A 19,053-nucleotide genomic window follows, 5' to 3' on the forward strand; every position below is an offset into this window, starting at 1 on the left:
GGAATATTTTCAGCCTTAAGAAGTGTTCTAGGATTACTCTTTCTTTAGCCCATCTGTCTGCAATGTACTTTTCCTATTCCACAGAAAATAACTCAGCTGTCTCCTCAGCACAGTCCTTGCTCGTCGATGACTGCCTATGTTTGATTGGAGTAAATTTTTGCCTGATTGTGTTTCTCTATTAACCTATATACAGCTAAGAATTTATAAGGTATCAAGACAATTGAATTCATCTAGATAGCCAGTGCAAGAAGTGTTGCAAGCAGCATCTCTGCCCTCTTCAGCGTTATATATGATAATGTAACTTTTTATCTCCTTCTAAGGGCTCTGTTGTGTTTGTCCACCCCGAGCAGGGGGGGAAGGACGTGAGGAGACAGTTACGAGGGGGGCTTCTCTCAGCCAGAGCCCAAGACCTCGAGGGAGGTGTGGGACTGGGGGCAACGCCGAAGCCGCACACGGAGCCCAGGTGCGAGCGCTTTTTTTGGGGGCCGCACAGACGTCGGGGTCCTCCCTGGCCTTTGCGGCGACCCCCTCGTGCCGCGGGGAAGGGCGAGCACCTGGCCACGGTCCGCACGGGAGCGGACCGACCACCAAGGGAGGGAGGGGGCTGCGGGGGGCGCCCTGCTTTGGGAGCCCGGGCAGATCTGCGGACCGGCGCCCTGCCCTGCTCACGGGAACAATGTCGGGGCAGGGCTCTTCCCAAGAGGTCGTTCCCCACGCCCGCCACCGTCCCGGCAGGAAAGCTCCGACCCGCTGCCGGGTGACACCACCCGCCCCTCAGCCTGGCGGCCGCCGTCCCCGAAGACACCGGGAGCCCGTCGGCCGCACCGGCAGCGCCTCCTCACCGGCCGCACCGGCGGAGAAGGGGCCGCGCTGCCGCCGCCGCCCTCCGTCCCGCCCGCGGCCGGAGCGCGGGTGGCGCCCGGCGGGCCCGGCCCAGGGGCGGCCCCGGCCCGGCCGCCTTTGTTCCCCTCGGCGGCGGGGCGCCCACGTGCAGCGGCGGCGGCGGCACCGTGCCCGCGCAGCCCCGCGCACCCGGCCGCGGGGAGGGGGCTGTGTGGGGGGTGTCGGGCCCTCCCCCCGCCGCGGCGCTGCGCGGGGGCAGCCGCGGGCGCGGGCCGGGGCGCCGGGACCCCGGCCTGGCCCTTTAAACCTGCCGCGGCGGCGGGGCCGGGCCGGTGCGGGACACGTGAGGCGGCCGCGGCGTGCTCGGCCGCCGCTGCCCCGGCTGCCGTGCTGCTCGTGTTTTATCTGGCCGGCCGCCAGCCCCCGATCGCTGGGGTTTTCGGTTTTTCGCTCTGCCTCCTTTTTTTTTTTTTTTTTTTTGCACAGCCCCCTCCTGGTTTTTCCACCCACGGGTAAAGGTGGTTTTTCTTTTCTTTTACTTTTTTTTTTTTTTTAAACCCCTCATCCTACTTTAGTCCGTGGGCAGGACTCGCATAATAATATTTCCAGTCCCAGCAGCTCGCATCACAGACACGAACCCAGGACCGCCCCCCCTTTTTTTTTTCTTCCCAATCTCCCAAATCGTTTTACTATTATTATTTTTTAAATGATCGCTCTTTTTGCACGCTGCTCCCGCTGCTGCCGAAATCCCCGTCTTCCCAGGGTGCATGCTTCTGGCAAGATTGTGCAGTGTTCTCAGTCCATTTTCAGTGTGTCTTATCTTAATTTGTCCTGATCCGATCTAAGCGCGATAGCCACCACTTGCTTTCAATTTGTAGGATTTTTTTCCCCTTCTTGGTTTGCTCCAACAACCTCGGAGCATTTCCCTCTCTCCTTGCACTTCCAGGGTTGCAATTTACTCTGCCTTTTCTCTTTTTTTTTTTTTTTAACCTCCCCTCTTTTGAATTGCTTCATGTTACTAACCATTCCTAAATTGTAAGAGAGATTCATTCCCCCTCCTCTTCCAGCACTACCAGCACCACTACCACCATCACCTCCTCCTCCTCCTCCTCCCCTTCTCTTCTCCTTTTTGGCAGCACCAGGACGTCCGGTGTGGTGGTGGCAGCGAGCAGCAAAAGCAGCAAGAGCTCGTTTTGATTCCCCCCCTTCCAAGGTGCTTTGGAGAGACTGGTTTAAGGCTGAGCAGCAGAAGTCACGATGAGTGCACAAGGTGAGGGACCCGGTCAGCCTTCCACTGCTGCCCAGGAGCAACCTGCAACCGCAGAGCCTCAGAAGAGAGGACGAGGCAGACCCAGGAAGCAACCACAAGTCAGTATCGTATAGATACGTAGAGCCGCAGATCTATAGTATTATAGGCATGTACATGTACGCATTATGCTGCAAGTGAAGGCGTCCTGGAGCCGGGGCGGGGGGCTTTGTTGTGCGCTGCTTCCCGGCGAGGTGGTGCAGAGGCGTTAGCGAGGGGCTCCGCCGGGCGCCCCGGCGGGGGGACCCCGCAGCCCGGGAGCGGCGGGGTGCTGCCTGCCCGAGCCCGAGCCGCGGAGCCTCCTCGGGACTTTCACTATTGTGCACGGAGCGAGCTGGGGCTTTTCAATGTAAATGGGGAACATGGAGCAGCGCGGCTCCGACCAACCAGCGCTCGCTGGGTCATTTCGAGCTGATTTTGAAATTGCGAAAGCGAGGAGCAGGGAACGGGGCTCTCCTGTCTCCCTCGTCTCTCAGCCCTTGCAATGTCTCAATCTGCGTGTGTCTGTGTGTGCGTGCGTGTGTCGGGTCCCACCGGGGGCTGCTGCCGTCTCCGATCTTGACCAGCCCAGCCCCTGACTGCCCCTAGATCCTGGGGTTGGGGGTGAGGAGGGTGTCTAGAAACTCGCATAGGTTTTTTCGCCTCCCCCCCCCCCCCCCCGGCTTCCCCCCCCCCCCCGCTTCCCCACCTCCTCCCTCACCCCCGTCATCGTATGCAGAGAGGTGCCCCCGTTGCCGATGGAGGTGGGGGAGGCAGCCGGAGGGGGCTTGCCCTGCATTTGCAACACCTTTTGCCTCTGCTCCGGCGCCTTCCCAGGCAGATCGAGGCGAGGGGGGCTGCTCAGCGCGGGGAGCGGGGCCCGGCCGCCTCCCCCCTGCACCCACAGCCTCCCCCCAGGCCCCGAAGGGGACGCGCGGGGCTCCTGTTTTTGACTTGCAAGACCTGAATCCGCGCTGAGGTTGCTAGATCCGCGCATTATTTCCACCCCCACCCCCCGCACCCCCCTCCCGCCCCTTCCCTCAGTCTCCCGAAGTGCCATTGTCGCATCGCCTGGAAGTGCCGGGCTGCGCGGAGCCCCCGCCGCCGGGCGAGGCGGCCCGGGAGCCCCCGCGCCGCGGCCCGGGAGCCCCGGCGGCCCGGGAGCCCCCGCGCCCCGCCGCCGTCGCCGCCGCCGCCCAGGGGGGATCCTGCCCGCGGATGCAACCAATTAAGCCGGCGGCTTCGCGGGGGCAGCGCGGCGTTGTTGTTCGCAGCCCTTTCCATGCCTCCCTCGGCAGTCACGACTGGGAAGCGGGGCTGCCCACGGAGCTCATTTTAGAGCGAGCTTCCGCGCGCTTTAAACGTGTTTACTCCCATTCATTTCGCATCAGCCCGCTGTCACGGGAGCTTGCGAGGGGCTCCGAAAACACGGAGGGAGCTGAAGAGCAGAGCCCCGGGCCGGGGGAAGCCCGGCTGCTTTGCTCGCCCCCTCTCCCACCGATGTGCTTCTGCAGATTGCGCGGAAAGTCCTTTTTGGAAAGCCATAAAAGCGAAGCCCCTGGTTTTCCCGCTCTGCCCCCAGTGACACTTTATTTCACCGGCGCGGCTCCGGGCTCTGCCCCCCGTCCCGCTTCACCCTCCGGGCTGCCCTCGCCCAGCCCCAGCAGCCGGCATCAGCCCTGCGAGCTTGCGCCGGGGCTTCCTTCCTTCCACCTCCTTCCACCCCCCCACCCCCCCACTCCCACCCCCCCACGCCATAGCGTTTGAGTGTATGGAAGAGAAAGAAAAGTGCGTCTCCTTAAACGTGTTCAGCCCAGATGTGCGGTGCCTGCGAGGCTCGCCACTGAGAGCTGGAGCAGTTAGGGAGTCCCCTCGCCAGCCTCCCCTTAACCTACCCGGGAATTAAAAAGCTGAAGGGTTTTAAACTGGTTTAAGCTAATAAACTGCATTTAATTAGTTTTACCACATCCTGTAATCTGAATGAAATGTATAATATTTAAGATTAGAAAAGTTTTATAGTATTTATGATTCACTGAATAAATATTTGGAATCCAAACTCTTAGTAATCCATACCCATTTTTAAGGACTGATTATTTACTGTGAGGCAGAGGAGCTAGTTAAGAAAATAGCTAAAATAATAAGTGTTCCTGTCGAGTCATTTTAGAGTTGCGTTTCGGATATTTTCTTTTGTCGAGTTTTGGCTTGAGAGTGCTCTATTTGAAGCAACTTTTACATTTGCATTGTAATACATATCAATTATGTTTAGAATAGGTGTGAGTATAGTTCCGACTACAGAACAACACAAAAAATCCCCCCGAAATATTAGTGCCCTTGAGAAACTAGTCTAAGCTTACTTTACAGTTTTCCAGTAGTTAACTTTTTTTTTCCCCAAAAGTTTGTGCTAGAAACTGCATGTGGTAATTGTATTTTCCTCTAATGAAATGCAATTGAAATTTAAATGGGTAACTATTATTTTTTGAATGATCATTCTTACATGAGGGAAATCATAGCCATCTTCTTTTAAAAATGCATTTTCTGCTATCACTTACATGCTTGAATATGCAAACTTTTCGAAGTTTTTCATGCAATTACAAGGGAAGTTAAACTCTCTTATTGTGCAAAACAGACTTTTTCTTTACCTCAAATTGTTTAATTTCTCATGTGGCATTTTAAATATTGTGTTATCTATGCTATTAATATATATATGTTTTAAGTAACTTCTCAGTTTATAGTTTATCCTTCAGATCTTCTGGGTTAGTTGTAGTCTCTTGCCACAATAGCATGTTTTCCTCTATTTAGGAACCAACTGGTGAACCTTCTCCTAAAAGACCAAGAGGAAGACCCAAAGGAAGCAAAAACAAGAGTCCCTCTAAAGCAGCTCAGAAGGTGAGATTATTAAAGAGGGAGAGTTCCTAATGCTGTTTTTTCATCGACTGGTAGCAAAAAATTCAGTCATTTAGGCTGTGAACTGTGGGGTTGGAACCCTTTTAATAATGGAAGCTACGTAAAGCATGTATTTTGCATTTTTAAGGTTAGAATTAGCATGCTGCATGAAGACCCTAGGTACAAAACCTATGAGGACAGCTTGCTTTTTGAATAGTGTACAGATTAGTTAAATAACATAGTGTATTTGATGTGTTTACTGAGATCTCCTGTATTTAGTAGGGAAATCAATATTAAGGATATTATTTTCTCGATTAAGATTTTTGGAAGAGGAAGATTAATTTCTTGCGCACTTAAAGTCATTAATACTACAGACCAAATCTGTATATTAAAGCTAAGTGTTTTGTCAAACATAGGTTAATTAGAAGTAAATCCAGTTATGTGTTGATGGAAATAAGTGCATATATTGAAATTTACAGCTTTAAAATGTGGTGGTATAGTAAACTGTGAGTTTCAGTAAAAGCCTACTATATCTTGTTTAGTAATCAGTTTCAAAGAGACTTTTACTTGAAGTGCTATTAGTCTTCTGAACCACTACTTCTGCTTGGTGATGGGAGCAAACTTTTATTCTGGTTCTGAATGAATTCAGCTATAAGAGAAGTTTTCTGAAGTCACTGTATTTAGTGCATGGACTTTACATCACAAATACAATATGAAAATGTGACTTAATTTTATTTGAATTGGGGAAAGCTCAGCATTAGAAAACTGTACTTAGAAGGCAAATAATACCTTTCTGTAGGAATTATTTTAGTGAAGGCAAATAGTTGTGTATAGGCTTGAAAACAAACAGGAGAGTTTTGTTTATGTTGATGGTTACTCAGCAGTTAGCACTAATTTACAGGTACTGAATTGGAAACAAAAGCTTACAAAATCTAATAGTGAACTGTAGTGTATCAGTATCTTTTAAGTAGATCTGTGACAAAATGTGTGTGGAAGATATTTGTGGCCTCATCTAATTATGATTTACTTTTCAATATGCCTATGGTACTGACCATGCTAAGTTTGATAGTTTTCAGTGTTATAAATAACTATAGCAACTACTGGTAAATATTAAATTATTAGGGTGTGACTATGGTTTCATGTCTGTTTTGTTGTAAGTGTTTTCAACATTTGTTTGAGGGACGTTTTCCAACTCTTTAAATTTAAAATAGTTTTTTACCTTCTGAGCTGGAAAAAAGCAGTATATTCTGTCAAGAAGTTAATGAATTAGTAAAAAATGCTTTACAGGTTAAGTATTTAAAATATATCAAAGCCACTCTGCAACCTAGTGAGCTTAAAATGTTGATTTTTTTCTTTATATAGTAAAAATGTTCCTCAGATTCACTTTAAAATAGTTTAAATTTCACTCTTCAAAAGAGAGAGCAGTGTTTTATTAGTCTAGCAAATCCAAATGTGAGCTTTAGTATTTTAAATATTACTCTTAGGAGTGTTGGCTTTCCTAGGAGAAATATTTGTAATAAGATTAAATTTTAAGTAATTTGTAGAAATGTGTTTTAAAAAGATATTTCTAAAAGAAATATTAACATAATTTCATTTATATGAGTGATTTGGAAATCAGTATAAATGGAAAATAACTTTAAAACATTCCTATATATGTAGGTATATCAAATCAAGAGCTTTCCAGATGATTTTGGATACATATAGTTGGGTTTTTTTAATCTAATTACGAACTGAGCAATTCATTTGTAACGTTTTGATTTTCAAAATGCATCAAGTTACTGCTCTAATTAAAGCAAACCCTTTCGGGTGTTGATAATGTAAAAAATTGACCCAAGACCACACGTCTTTTTTATCATAAAAAACCCCTTTGAGGGGTATGTAATTACAGGTCTTATTTGTTTCTGGGTTTATAGATAAAGTATATAAATGTTTGATAAATCCTCCAAAACATAAAACACTTATAAAGCCTTACTAGAAGAAAGTCACTGAGATCACATTTCAAATAAATATTTTAGCTCTTTTTCCAAATTGATAATTAACCCTCTCTAAAATGGTTCAGCATCTCACAGGCATCTCAAAGTATCTTTTTTATGGAATATTAATTCCGATAGTTTTTCTAACAGTAATATGAATGGAGAGATTTTGGCACTGTAAAAACCTTCATTTGGTGATGAGGGTGTCATCTCTTAAAAGAGTGAGCTATATGTGTGATTTTGTGGTAAACATATTTACACATATATATGCATACATGTATTTATTTAAGACTTGCTACAGCCTGTCTCAACTTCTCAGAAGGGGAGCTGGCTAACTTAGCTTAAGCCGCTCTACATGTGAACCTGTGTACTATACATGCAACTGGAAATTGCTGGAATTTCTAAAGAATAGTGTGTGGCCTGTGTGTTTCAAAGGGAGCTCATTGAAATGTATTAGAGTGTTCACAACATGCAAGAGAGACGTAGGCCAGGAGAACCCACCGAGCAGCCATGAGAAGGCACTCATGATTAATTGATTGGGTGTTCTCTTGCAAACCATTACACATCACAATTAAAAATGTATTGCACAAACTGGCAGCGAGTTAAAAATACTCCAGAACTGGGACTTTGCTTTGCTATACTTCAAAAAGGAAATACCCTTAAATCAGTTGGGACAATTTACCCTGGAATTGTGGTTGTGTTTTTAAAATTTCTTGATTCGTGGGATTTTTTTATTTTTAAAATTTTTTTTAGCTTTCAGAGCTTGTGTTTGGTCTTAGTAAACTGGCCTTGGGGCATCTGAAAACAAACTCTGCTTGTTAGGAAATTAGCAATGTGAAACTTGACAATGCATACAGAATGTTGCAAGACCAATTGGACTGCTAATAATGTGGCAATTAATCTAATTTTAGGTAATACGCATTTTGTTTTAAAAGCCTTGCATATCACACATGCGTAACTTGTTATAAACTGGACACAAAAGGTAAACTGCATTTTGTAGAAAACCAAACCATTTCTCAGTTTAATTTTCATGAGCAGAAGGAACACAAGATGCTAGCAGATGAGAGGAGATAAGACACAAAAAGACTCTTAATCACTTTATACTTGAGTCCCCACAATTAAGCTGTTATTAAAGTCTGTGTCTTTAAACAAGTCATTCTGTTATTTAAAATATTTGTAAAAAAATTAGCAAAAAAGTGAAGGTTTTCTTTTTTTTTCTAAAGAACAATTAGTTTTGCAGGAAGATCTGGGTAGGGATGTTCCTTTTTAGTTTCCTGGGTGTTCTGTGGTTGAGTTTTATTTGTTAGACTGAACAGTGTTCCCAGCCCATCACATTTCCCTTAAGCATTCAGGGGCTTTTCTTTGTTTAGCTCCTGTAGTTGGGCTTGACAAAAATACTGTATAGGCATAAATACTCTCCTGTTTGGAAGGAGGAAACACAATTGTGAGGTTAAAAAAAGAAGGAGTAGTAGCTATTATGTGTTTGTCTCAAAAGAAAATGTCAAGGGATATCCCAGGAACATCCAAAAGTAAACACTCTTTAGTAAAATTCACCCTCAGTTAAAGTATTTTGAGTTTTGTTGTAGGTGTCGATGTAGTGAAATTCACTGGAAATACCTCCAGATCTTGAAATATCATCCTCTGAAAACTGGAACTTGTAGTACTGTGTGTGACTACACTTACTACTGTCTCTACATTACATGGCCATAGTTTGGTATGTAGAAAGGCATGTCCCCGAGTTAACCAGTCCAAAGGTAAAAAAAAAAAAAAAAAAAAAAAAAAGAGCGCATGTGACCAGGACTCTGCCCTAAATTGGTTCATGAAGATCTATTTTGCTTCTCCATGCTTGATTCATTTTCACCAACACCAGTCATTACTGGCTTAAAGGGAAAACAAGATCAGATTTATCAAGTGATCATAGCATGGTTATAGTACCAAAAAAAAAAAAAAAAAGAAAGAGACCTCAAAATCAGGCATTTTGAGCAAGATGGGAGAAGCACAAGACTGATTCCTGTTTAGAATTGGGTAAAACAGGACATGGGAAGTGTGATATTTTTGTAGCTAGCCAATGCCTAAATTTCTTTTAAAAGGGTTTTTTTTTGACAGAATAACTTTTTTTTAGGAGAGGGGCACATTCGTGGGCAAGGTCTTTTGTCACGGTTTGACAGCAGTGATCTTCTGAGAACTCCCAGTTATTTCATCCGACTTACGGCTCTGACACATTTTACCTGAGGTCTCCAGCAGATCATTTTGCAAAGTGGATAGAGTTCTCCAAATTTAGATTCTATTGCATTTGAGATCTTCCTTGACAATAGATAGATGCTCAAAGAGCACTTTATAGCCGTTCAATTATTTATACTTGTCTTGTTAATTGCTTTCAGTAGTACAGCCTCAGTTTCTGTCTGGGCACGGCACATTTGTGCAACAAGGAGGCAGAGATGATGGGCAGTCAAGTCCTACAGTTGCTGACAGCAGCTCTTTGGAAGGTGGTTTGATGGCCCTGTGGTAGAGGGCTTAGGCAAATTGCAAATCTGCCTGGGGACTGTTAGCTGGCTTCCAGGTGGCAATGACTGGAATGGCCATCTTTCTCACCTGGGACAAAAAAGCCCCCAAAACATTTCCCGTATAGATCATGCACTTAAAAGGGAGTAAATCTAGTTCTGTTTCTAAAATGAGACATAGCAAAAATGATGTATTCATTATGGTTACAAGAAATTTCATAATTTTTCATGAAACATCATTAACTTGTGTTTGATAACATAACCGACCCTCCTTTAAGTTTGGTGATTTTATGTCTTAGCTGTATAGAGCAAGATCGTGCCTCATTGTGTAGCACCAAATGTTAAGAAAACCCTGACCAAACACATCTGAGTTTCAAAAGGTGCTTTAGAGGATGAAGGCAGCAGCAGCTTCCTTCCTGACTAAGCAGGTACCCACTGATGCTGCATGTGGGCTGGCTGGGAGCATGTGCGTCTTGCTGCCCAGCTGAGAATCCGTGTTACCTCTGGGTGGCTTGGGGCTCTCTCTGGATTTCTTCCTAGCTTTGGAGACACCACTTCAATTAAACCAAAGAGTCAACACGCTGGCATGTTTGTGATTATGCAAATACCTGTTTCAGAGGAAAGGCAATGGTTTGGCACTTACGTGTTCCTTTTCTTATTAATTATTTGAAAATTATATGGAGAAACATTGAATTATTTGAGTGATATCCAATAAAACCTTTCCTCAAGTGCTTAAATTAAAAGACAGTCTTGTGCTGTTGGAGAAAATACAGGCTGGGTTTGCAAGATGCAAACTAAAAAAAATCCAGAGGGAAAGAGGTGGAATATTTCCCTAAACTTCATGCCTTTATCATCACACTGGACTGCCACCACTCCTTTTGGTTGTTCCAGAAGTGTTTTGTCTTTCTCTTCACTTGGAATGGAGATAAAAACATCCACTTTGGAGGTTCTTGTCGTTCATTTTCTGCAGTTTAGTCTGTGGAAACCTTCCTATTTACTTACAGAATTGCTCTGTACCAAAACATCGTCTCTGGCATGCCCTGCTGTTTGCTCAGCTCACCTCTGGGAAAGATTTGGTTTTGATAAGAACTATGGAAATGTTTTTCTTCTAACATGAGGTGGAAATCATATACAGCAGGAATATAGTGCCTTTCAATCTGAAAGGTCCCCAAGCACTTGACAAACTGATATCCAAACTAGCCAGCAGGAACACTAGCCACTTCTGACATGGACCTTCCTCAGGGGTAAAGCGCAGCACTGTTCATGGCAAGCGGCCATGCTGCGTGACAGTTTATGGCAGGAAGCGAAGATTAGTTACTCAAAGAAATCTCTCATGTTCTCTTTCCTATCAAACTAGATTATACACTGTAGTTAAACTTATAATTTGTGTCAGGTTTGTAGGAACTTTAATTGTGAGACCAAAGTAGTTTTTGTTTCCGAAAAGTTAATTTTTTTTTCGTGGAGTTTTGGAAAAGGGTCTTTACTTCAGATGCGGTAAAATACAGAAGAAAATAAATGGCATTTGTGCTTTGATAGCATGTTAGGTGTTGATTTGTTAAGAACAATTTTAACCAATATTTTCCTTTAAGATTTATGCCCAGTGTTTCACGAAATAAACATAAATGCAGGGGGCTACAGCTTGTCAAATCTAAACCACATCTTTTTTTTGCATCCTTCGGGTTATAAGGTATAAAGAAATGAACACTTTAAAAGGAAGCAAAACTCTGAAATAAGACAGCTATAGTATATAGTAAATGCACTTAAACAAGTATTCTCACAAGAGGGTTTCACCTTACGTGTAACACCAGTATAAACGATTAAAAAGCAAGTTTACTCTCTTAACAAGTCTGAGTGATAATTTTGCCCTTTAGGAGTGTGAATTTTATTTTTCACAGCTTTCTTCTTGGTGAGATACTTATTTCAAAATAATTGCATTTAACTCGCTGCGCAGTTTTCTTGCAGAGATTCCTCCACTACTTACTTGGCTCAAGTTCTCTTAGAGGGATCCGATTTACACAGCATTGGGTTACAGTATATGTTACAGAGATTGACCAGCAAGTGATTTATTTAATGACATAGTTGATTTCTGAGGGCAAATCAAATACACTTACAGTTAACTGGAAAAAAAGCAATTCATGGAAATGTGGAAACACATTTACAGAATATGTTCTCAGGCACTTTATATGTGGCAAGTCCTGTCCTCACTGAAGCTGGTGGCAAAATCCTCATCACCCTCAGTGGCACAGGGTTATTTACCTGATGAGGTGTATGGATGGGCAGAGCCTATCTAGAGAAAATAACCTGCAATTTTCATTTTAAAGCCTGTAAGTGTTTTAGGGTCGTGCATAAGTAGTAGTATTCACAGTGTCACACAGTGAATTAATGGAAGAGTCTGTAAGAGTATTTCCTTTATATTGAGCTCCAGGACCTGGTCTTACACAAATGAAGCTGTCATTTCTAGGGCACCTTCCATGCTGTTTCTTTAAACCTGAAAAGGGAAGGTGTGTTTTGGACCAGTGAAAGGTTTACTTACAGCTTAAGGATGCACTTTTACCTGGAAAACTTAATGTGAAGTAGAAAAGTTATTTCCCAATATGAACACACACACGTTTGTGCTGATAGTCTGTCCAAATCCATTTCATGTGTGAACATCATGAGACTAAAAGAAGGAATTGTGATTGCTAGAAACTGCTTTCTTCAGACTTGGAACAGGCTGTATTTTAAATTTAGTATCTTCAGGTAATTTCTGACAGCCTGTGAAAGACTAGATTTGATGTTATTGGGGGTTCTTGGGTTCCCAAACTGCCCTGTGCCCCCATCTGCAGCCTGCATGCCCCATGGCTGGTTGGGCCCAGGGCACCCCAGGCTACACTGCGGGGTGTGTGTGCGCATGCTCCTCTGTGCTCCTGGACACATTGTGGATCAGGCCTGGGGGCACCCTTGGGTGCAGGCGAAGCATCCTCTGGCCACACTGACTAGGAAATGTCAGAAAAACCAACATAAACACTTTCCACCAGAAAACCCATAGAGCAGGAACGGGGCTTCGTGCCACCCAAGAGATATAATTATGGATAATGTTACAGGAAAGGAGTTCCTAGTTACTGAGGCTGTTAAATAATGCTGAGGTATAAAATATGTTGTGTTTCTTTTCCCTTTATAGAAAGCAGAAGCCACTGGTGAAAAGCGACCCAGAGGCCGGCCCAGAAAATGGGTAGGTATTTTACTTCGAATCATTTGATTTATTTGCTGTGTTATAAAACATGTTATAAAGTCCATTCTTGTAGAGAACAGTTATTTCTGCTTCATTTGTAAAAAAGAGCATCCATCTTCTGTGTCTGTTTGTTCTGGTGGATTGACTAAAGGGTTAAGATAGCAGGGAAGTTAACCACAGGTTCCTACCTTTAGACTCTGGTAGTTTGCTCAAGACACTTTACTATTAAATGTTTGCTGGGAGTGAATATTTATGTGTCTCTTATCAGCATGAAAAGAGGCACAACTCTTCCTTCAAAAGAGAGTAACAATGAGATAACTTGTTCAATAATTGAGTGACAAAGGTTAAAGGGGCACTATCAGACATAAGAAGGTGATTAAGAGAGGTGATAACATTCAGATGTAGTGTGCACAAGATACAGGTTAAAAACCAAAACGTCTTTGTCCTACATTGCCTGGAAACAGCATATTTTCGTTAAATTCAGTGAGAAAGAGCAAAAATGAACAGCAGGATACTTCCACTTGGAATGTAGTTTTTCCATTCTGGGCCATCTTCATGCCTCATATAATTGTAGTGACTAGTAATATGTTTCATTAAAAGTTTCCTCTTTCCCTGGCTGTTTAGTCTGATACATGGCTATCAGACACATGTGTTTTGATTCTTTGGCCATGGAAAGATTTCAGTGCCAGATACTTGAAACTCATTTTTCTTGCTGATGTTTACTGCTAATGAGAGTCTGCCTTGTGCACCTCTCCACTGCAGGTCTTTCATTTATGCACTGGCTTTCAAAAGATAAGTGATGGGAATGTCACTTGGAAAAGATGATTGAATATTAGAAGATACGACGGTGTGGCCGTGTGCTCCATCACAAGTTAACATTTATGATTTACCTTTTCCAGTTCCTTTTCCCTTTATCTGGTCAACATTTTTCTTTAAACTTCTTTTTCAGATTCATCCCTCCCCATCTCAGTTTTGTGCCTGTATTTTACTTTGCTTTCTCTTTCCTCTCTGCAATCCCATAATTTATTCCTTCATTTTGTTCCGTTCTTTTGCATAGATGTTAACGCAGCTGTAAAAGTATATGCTTGCAAAAGTTCAAATGATACCAAAAGGTACTTAAAACTACAGCTGAGGTTCTCCAGAGTGTCAGCAGCTAAACATAGGAGAGATGGCTTTAACAGTCACTTTAAGAACTAGTTCTGTAGCATTGTCCGGTGATAAAGTACCCCAGGATATTTCTTTGGAGAAAACAGACTATTACACAATAGACGTATTGTTTATGCCTGTAGTTTTTGTGTCAGGCAGATTTTGGGTCCGTGAGGAAGCTCATTGGTATTAGGAAAAGGGTGGCGTATTCAAACATACCTGTGCTAGTGATCTTCTCAAAGGCAGCTTGCAGAAGGCAAATGCCAAGTGCAGTAAAACAATGGATCGGTTACTCTCTGCTTCCTCCCATCTGGCTTGGACCTTGTACATGTGGATGCCCAGTGTTACTTGCTTGATCCTCACCTTGGGTGCAATCCCAGGGGAAGCAGCAGAAATAGCTGGTTTCTGAGAGGAGTTTATAACAGGCAGGCCATCCCCACTGAATTAGGAATGTGTGATAGCTGAATAGGGATGGTTGAAGAGCTTGGCAAAAAGGGAAGATGCAGCAGTCTGAAATGTTAATTTTCTCTCCCAGGCACTCACAGTCAGAAACTAAGGTGAGCTTTCAGTGAAAAGGGCTAAATATAAGGCTTGTGGCATCTTTTAGGCTAGAATGTTTCCCTTTATTTTTTTATCTTTATGGGAAAGAAAGAATAGGCAGTATCAGTGGAGCATTAAGTTTAGTATGGGCTGTTTGTCAAGTAAAGAATATGATTTTCAGAAATGTGAATTACTGGTTATCTAGTGGGCCTATGCATTACTTTATTGTGAGACTGATACAACACTTTCACTCATTTTCTTTGAAAATAAGGCATATTTTCAAACTTAGTATTACTTTGCTGTTGTGCCTGTTGAAAGCACGTTCTTTTTATTTGCTTATTCCAACGATACGATTGCTTCTTGTGATTTTCAGAGATAACGCTTCTATCTGCAGCTTGCATTGAGATAATTCTATAGACTGTGTGAATCAAATATGCCTTTTTTTCCCTCTCTTTCTTCTCTCTTTCCAGTTTAAATTAGGTTCATGGGTTCTTCCTCTGTGCATGATGAAATGGAGAGTGATGTTATATTTTGCTCCAGAAAGAGATGTGGTTAAATTATTATAAGCCACTATGGTGCCAACTATAAGCAAAGCTTGTATTTGAAATTAAGGGAGGATTCTGCCTAAAAGCAGATGGCACAGTATCATCCTTTCTGTTTTGACATCCAACGTCCTCAGAAAATGTCCCTTTTTATCACCCAAACTTTAATTATGTCCTTATTTATATATCAAGCCTTAATGATGACGGTTCTGTATCAGTGAAATTAAGGAGTGTGTAGGGCTTTTTTTCTTGGAGAGGGCAGTATTCTATATGGCAGGTATTTTCCTAAGTTGGTAACCCTTTTTTGCGAGTCTAGAGGTTCTGTGTCATATGTTGTTCATCAAATTGTAAAGTATTATTTCTGCTGTTTCCTTCAATATGCACATGCAGAGACATACGAGCTAACAGACCACTGTAGAATTCCGGTAGCTGGTCTTTCTGCCGGTTCAAATTAAGTATTTAATGTTTGTGACTCACAATGTATTTATTTATATATTATTTTTTAGAAGAGAAGTAAATCTTTTTGACTAGTATAAAACTGGGAAGGGGGAGGGAGAGCCCAAGTGAAGAGGGCAGGGAGCCCAGTTTATCAGAAGCATATGAGACATCCAGTGATCTTTTTAATGCAATAATGTGTACTTTGCAGAGTTGTCAAGGAAAAGAAGACCTTTGTCAGTAGAACAGACAGTAAAGATTGACAAACTCTTCTGAAAATAAAATATTCAGCTACATAAAAAAGTTTTCTAAATGCGGAGAGCTAATTGAATAAAAATCCTGAAGATAACAAGGTCAAGAAAGTGGGAAATGAACATATTTGGAATCAGAAACACAGTGCCTGCTGCTGTAAAACTCATCTTCACTGTAGGTTGCTGCACGTGTGTGAAGTGCATTGAAGGCTGTGTGTCCTATTAACTTAAGAGAGAAGTAAACCTCTTCATGACCTTGGAACTCCTTAATTTTAGACATTTTAATGCAGGAACATGTTCTAAGCTCTTTGGATGCATCTGCATTAGTGTGTCAGGTCAAATCAGGAGTGTGCTTTGGAAATACATCTCCTAATTGTCCCCGAGCAGGCCCAGAGCTCATGGGCTGGATTCCTTTCAAATGAAACAAAATTTGAAGATGTGCTACGGAAGTGCAGTCTGGTAGGCATTCAAGCCGTAGGACTAGGCCAGAGTGAAATAAAAACCTCTTGAAAGGTGCATGGTGTGGACCTTAGATTCTCAGCACCACCCTTTTTTCTCCTGCTGGTCCATGTTGTCTGTGTATTGTAGGCATAGCCTTTGATTCTTAAAAATGGCAGACGAAGCACCCTGGGATTTATTAGCAGGATTATTTTATGTAGCATAGGCATAAAGTCAAATTCATAGCCATGGAGATTCACATTCCCAGAATTCAGTGGAAGGTTTGTCATTGACTTCATCAGTGCCAGGTTTTTGCCACTGGGATACCTTATGCTGCTGCTCATGAAGTCAGCAACAGATTTGCTGATGGCTTCACATAACCCTTTGTAACGAGCTCACAGGCAAAGTTTTTTAATTTGTGCATGTCTAGAAGTTGACTGAAGGGAGGGTACTTGAAAGGTTATGAGTAGAGCAGGAAACTGAATAATCAATTATTCTGCTGTTTGTTCCAAAGAACTGTATTGAAACCCCCAGGAAATTTCACAGAATCACAGAACCATTCAGGTTGGAAAAGACCCTTGGGATCATTGAGTCCAACCATCAGCCCTACTCTACAAAGTTCTCCCCTACACCATATCCCCCAGCATCTCATCTAAATGACCCTTAAACACATCCAGGGATGGTGACTCCACCACCTCCCTGGGCAGCCTATTCCACTGTCTGACCACTCTTTCTGTGAAATTTTTTTTCCTAATATCCAGTCTAAACCTCCCCTGTTGGCGTTTAAAGCTGTTCTCCCTTGTTCTGTCACTAATCACCTGTGAGAAGAGACCAGCACCAACCTCTCTACAATGTCCTTTCAGGTAGGTGTAGAGAGTGATGAGGTCTCCCCTCAGCCTTCTCTTCCTCAAGCTAAACAGTCCCAGCTCCTTCAATCGCTCCTCATAGGATCTGTTCCCCAGGCCCTTCACCAGCTTTGTTGCCCTCCTCTGCACTCGCTCCAGCACCTCGATATCCCTCTCGTATTGAGGTGCCCAAAACTGGACACAACACTCCAGGTGTGGCCTCACCAGTGCAGAGTACAGGGCGACTATCACCTCCCTACTTCTGCTGGTCACACTATTTCTAATACAAGCCAGGATGCCGTTGGCTTTCTTGGCCACCTGGGCACACTGCTGGCTCATGTTCAGCTGCTTGTCAATTAGAACCTGGGGTGGTTTAGTCCCTGCCGGGGTCTGAGACCATGCGGCCGCTGCCCCTCCCCCACAAAGGGAGTGAAATACAAAGCCCTGGGGCTGAGATAAGGAGAGGTTTAATACAACAGTGCAACAGCAACAAAACAAACAACAACAATAACAATAACAGTAATAACAATGAACAGAGCAAGATATGTACCCATACAGCAGTGAGAGCAGAGAGATGGCATAACACATGTGTTCACCGATTCTCCCGTGTTCCCGCGCTTCGGCACCCAGAGGTGATGTCAGCATGGTATTGAATAACCCGGCTAGAGCTTCCCCCCCACTGCTGGGGAAACTTAACCCTATCCTAGCTAAACCAGGACAGAACCCCCAGATCCTTCTCTTCCAGACAGCTCTCCAGCCACACCTCCCCAAGCCTGTAGCGATGCATGGGGTTGTTGTGGCCTAAGTGCAGGACCTGGCACTTGGCGTTGTTGAAGCTCATCCCCTTAACATTGACCCACCAATCCAATCTATCCAAGTCTCTGTAGAGCCTCCCTATCTTCATGCAGATTGACGCTCCCACTTAACTTGGTGTCATCTGTGAACTTACTGATGATACACTCTATGTCCTTATCAAGATCATCAATAAAGATGTTGAACAGAAATGGTCCCAACACCGAGCCCTGAGGAACACCACTTGTGACCGGCAGCCAACTGGATTTAGCTCCATTGACCACCACTCTCTGGGACCGTCCAGCCAGCCAGTGCTTGATCCAGCAGACCGTTTGCTCATCCAGGCCATGGGCAGCCAGTTTTTCTATGAGAATTCTGTGGGGAACTGTGTCAAATGCTTTTCAAAAATCCAGGTAGACAATATCCACAGCTTTTCCGTCGTCCAGTAGTTGGGTCATCTTGTCATAGAAGGAGATCAGGTTTGTCAGGCAGGACCTGCCTTTCATAAACCCATGCTGACTGGGCCTGATCCCCTGGTTGTCCATTATATGACTTTTAATGGCACTCGAGATGACCTGCTTCATGACCTTCCCTGGCACCGAGGTCAGACTGACAGGTCTATAGTTTCCTGGATCCTCCTTTCTGCCTTTCTTGTAGATGGGCGTCACAGTTGCCACCCGCCAGTCCAATGGGACTTCCCCAGTTAGCCATGACTTCAGGTAAATCATGGAAAGTGGCTTGGCGAGCACATCTGCCCACTCTTTCAGCACCCTTGGGTGTAACCCATCTGGTCCCACAGACTTGTTTCATAGACTTCCATTTCATAGACTTCTAGTGCTCTCAGACATCAGTTTAATGGAGAAACCTGAAACCCACTTCTGAAGTTGATGCTTAAGAGGGTATTTGTTTTTTATTTCCATTGGTTTTGTTATGTCTTTAGATAGAATTTTTTGGCATTGTCTGATTTCACCTCCACATTGTTTAACCTGAGCCACAGATTCACTGTATGGCATGGCAGAATTGCTTAAAAAACCCAAAGAACAGTCCAGAGCTTTTTACAGCTTTGAGCAGGACTTTGGTGGGAGAGATAGCTGATGCCATGCTATGAAGCTGTTTTAAAGGATGGAAAGATGCAGTTCTGGAAGCTGCATGACTGTAACAGCAGAAGAGAATCAGTGACTTTTCAAGTGCAGGGTGCATGTGAAGCATCTGCTTGCACATCTTGTCACTGATGCCCAAGTAACAACTGTGACTTGTTCAGAAAACTTGTCTCTCTTTCAAGAATTTTTTTTTCTGTTTGATAGTCTAGATAGCACATTTCAGGTTGGTAGAAGATAAAAGATAATCAGAAATGAACTTAATTTCCTT

General features: G+C 43.8%; 1 protein-coding gene across 1 annotated transcript in view; it reads left to right on the plus strand.

The window, feature by feature from the left end:
* Positions 1 to 1,085: 1,085 nt before the first annotated feature.
* Positions 1,086 to 19,053, plus strand: part of HMGA2 (high mobility group AT-hook 2) — a 128,854-nt gene continuing 110,886 nt past the window's right edge. The window contains exons 1-3 of the mRNA XM_074869365.1: positions 1,086 to 2,211; positions 4,928 to 5,014; positions 12,646 to 12,696. Of these exons, the coding sequence (XP_074725466.1) occupies positions 2,101 to 2,211; positions 4,928 to 5,014; positions 12,646 to 12,696 (249 nt within the window). The 5' untranslated portion in view covers positions 1,086 to 2,100. The remainder of the gene's footprint in view (positions 2,212 to 4,927; positions 5,015 to 12,645; positions 12,697 to 19,053) is intronic.

Source organism: Strix uralensis, chromosome 5, assembly GCF_047716275.1.
Source record: "Strix uralensis isolate ZFMK-TIS-50842 chromosome 5, bStrUra1, whole genome shotgun sequence".
NCBI lineage: Eukaryota > Metazoa > Chordata > Aves > Strigiformes > Strigidae > Strix > Strix uralensis.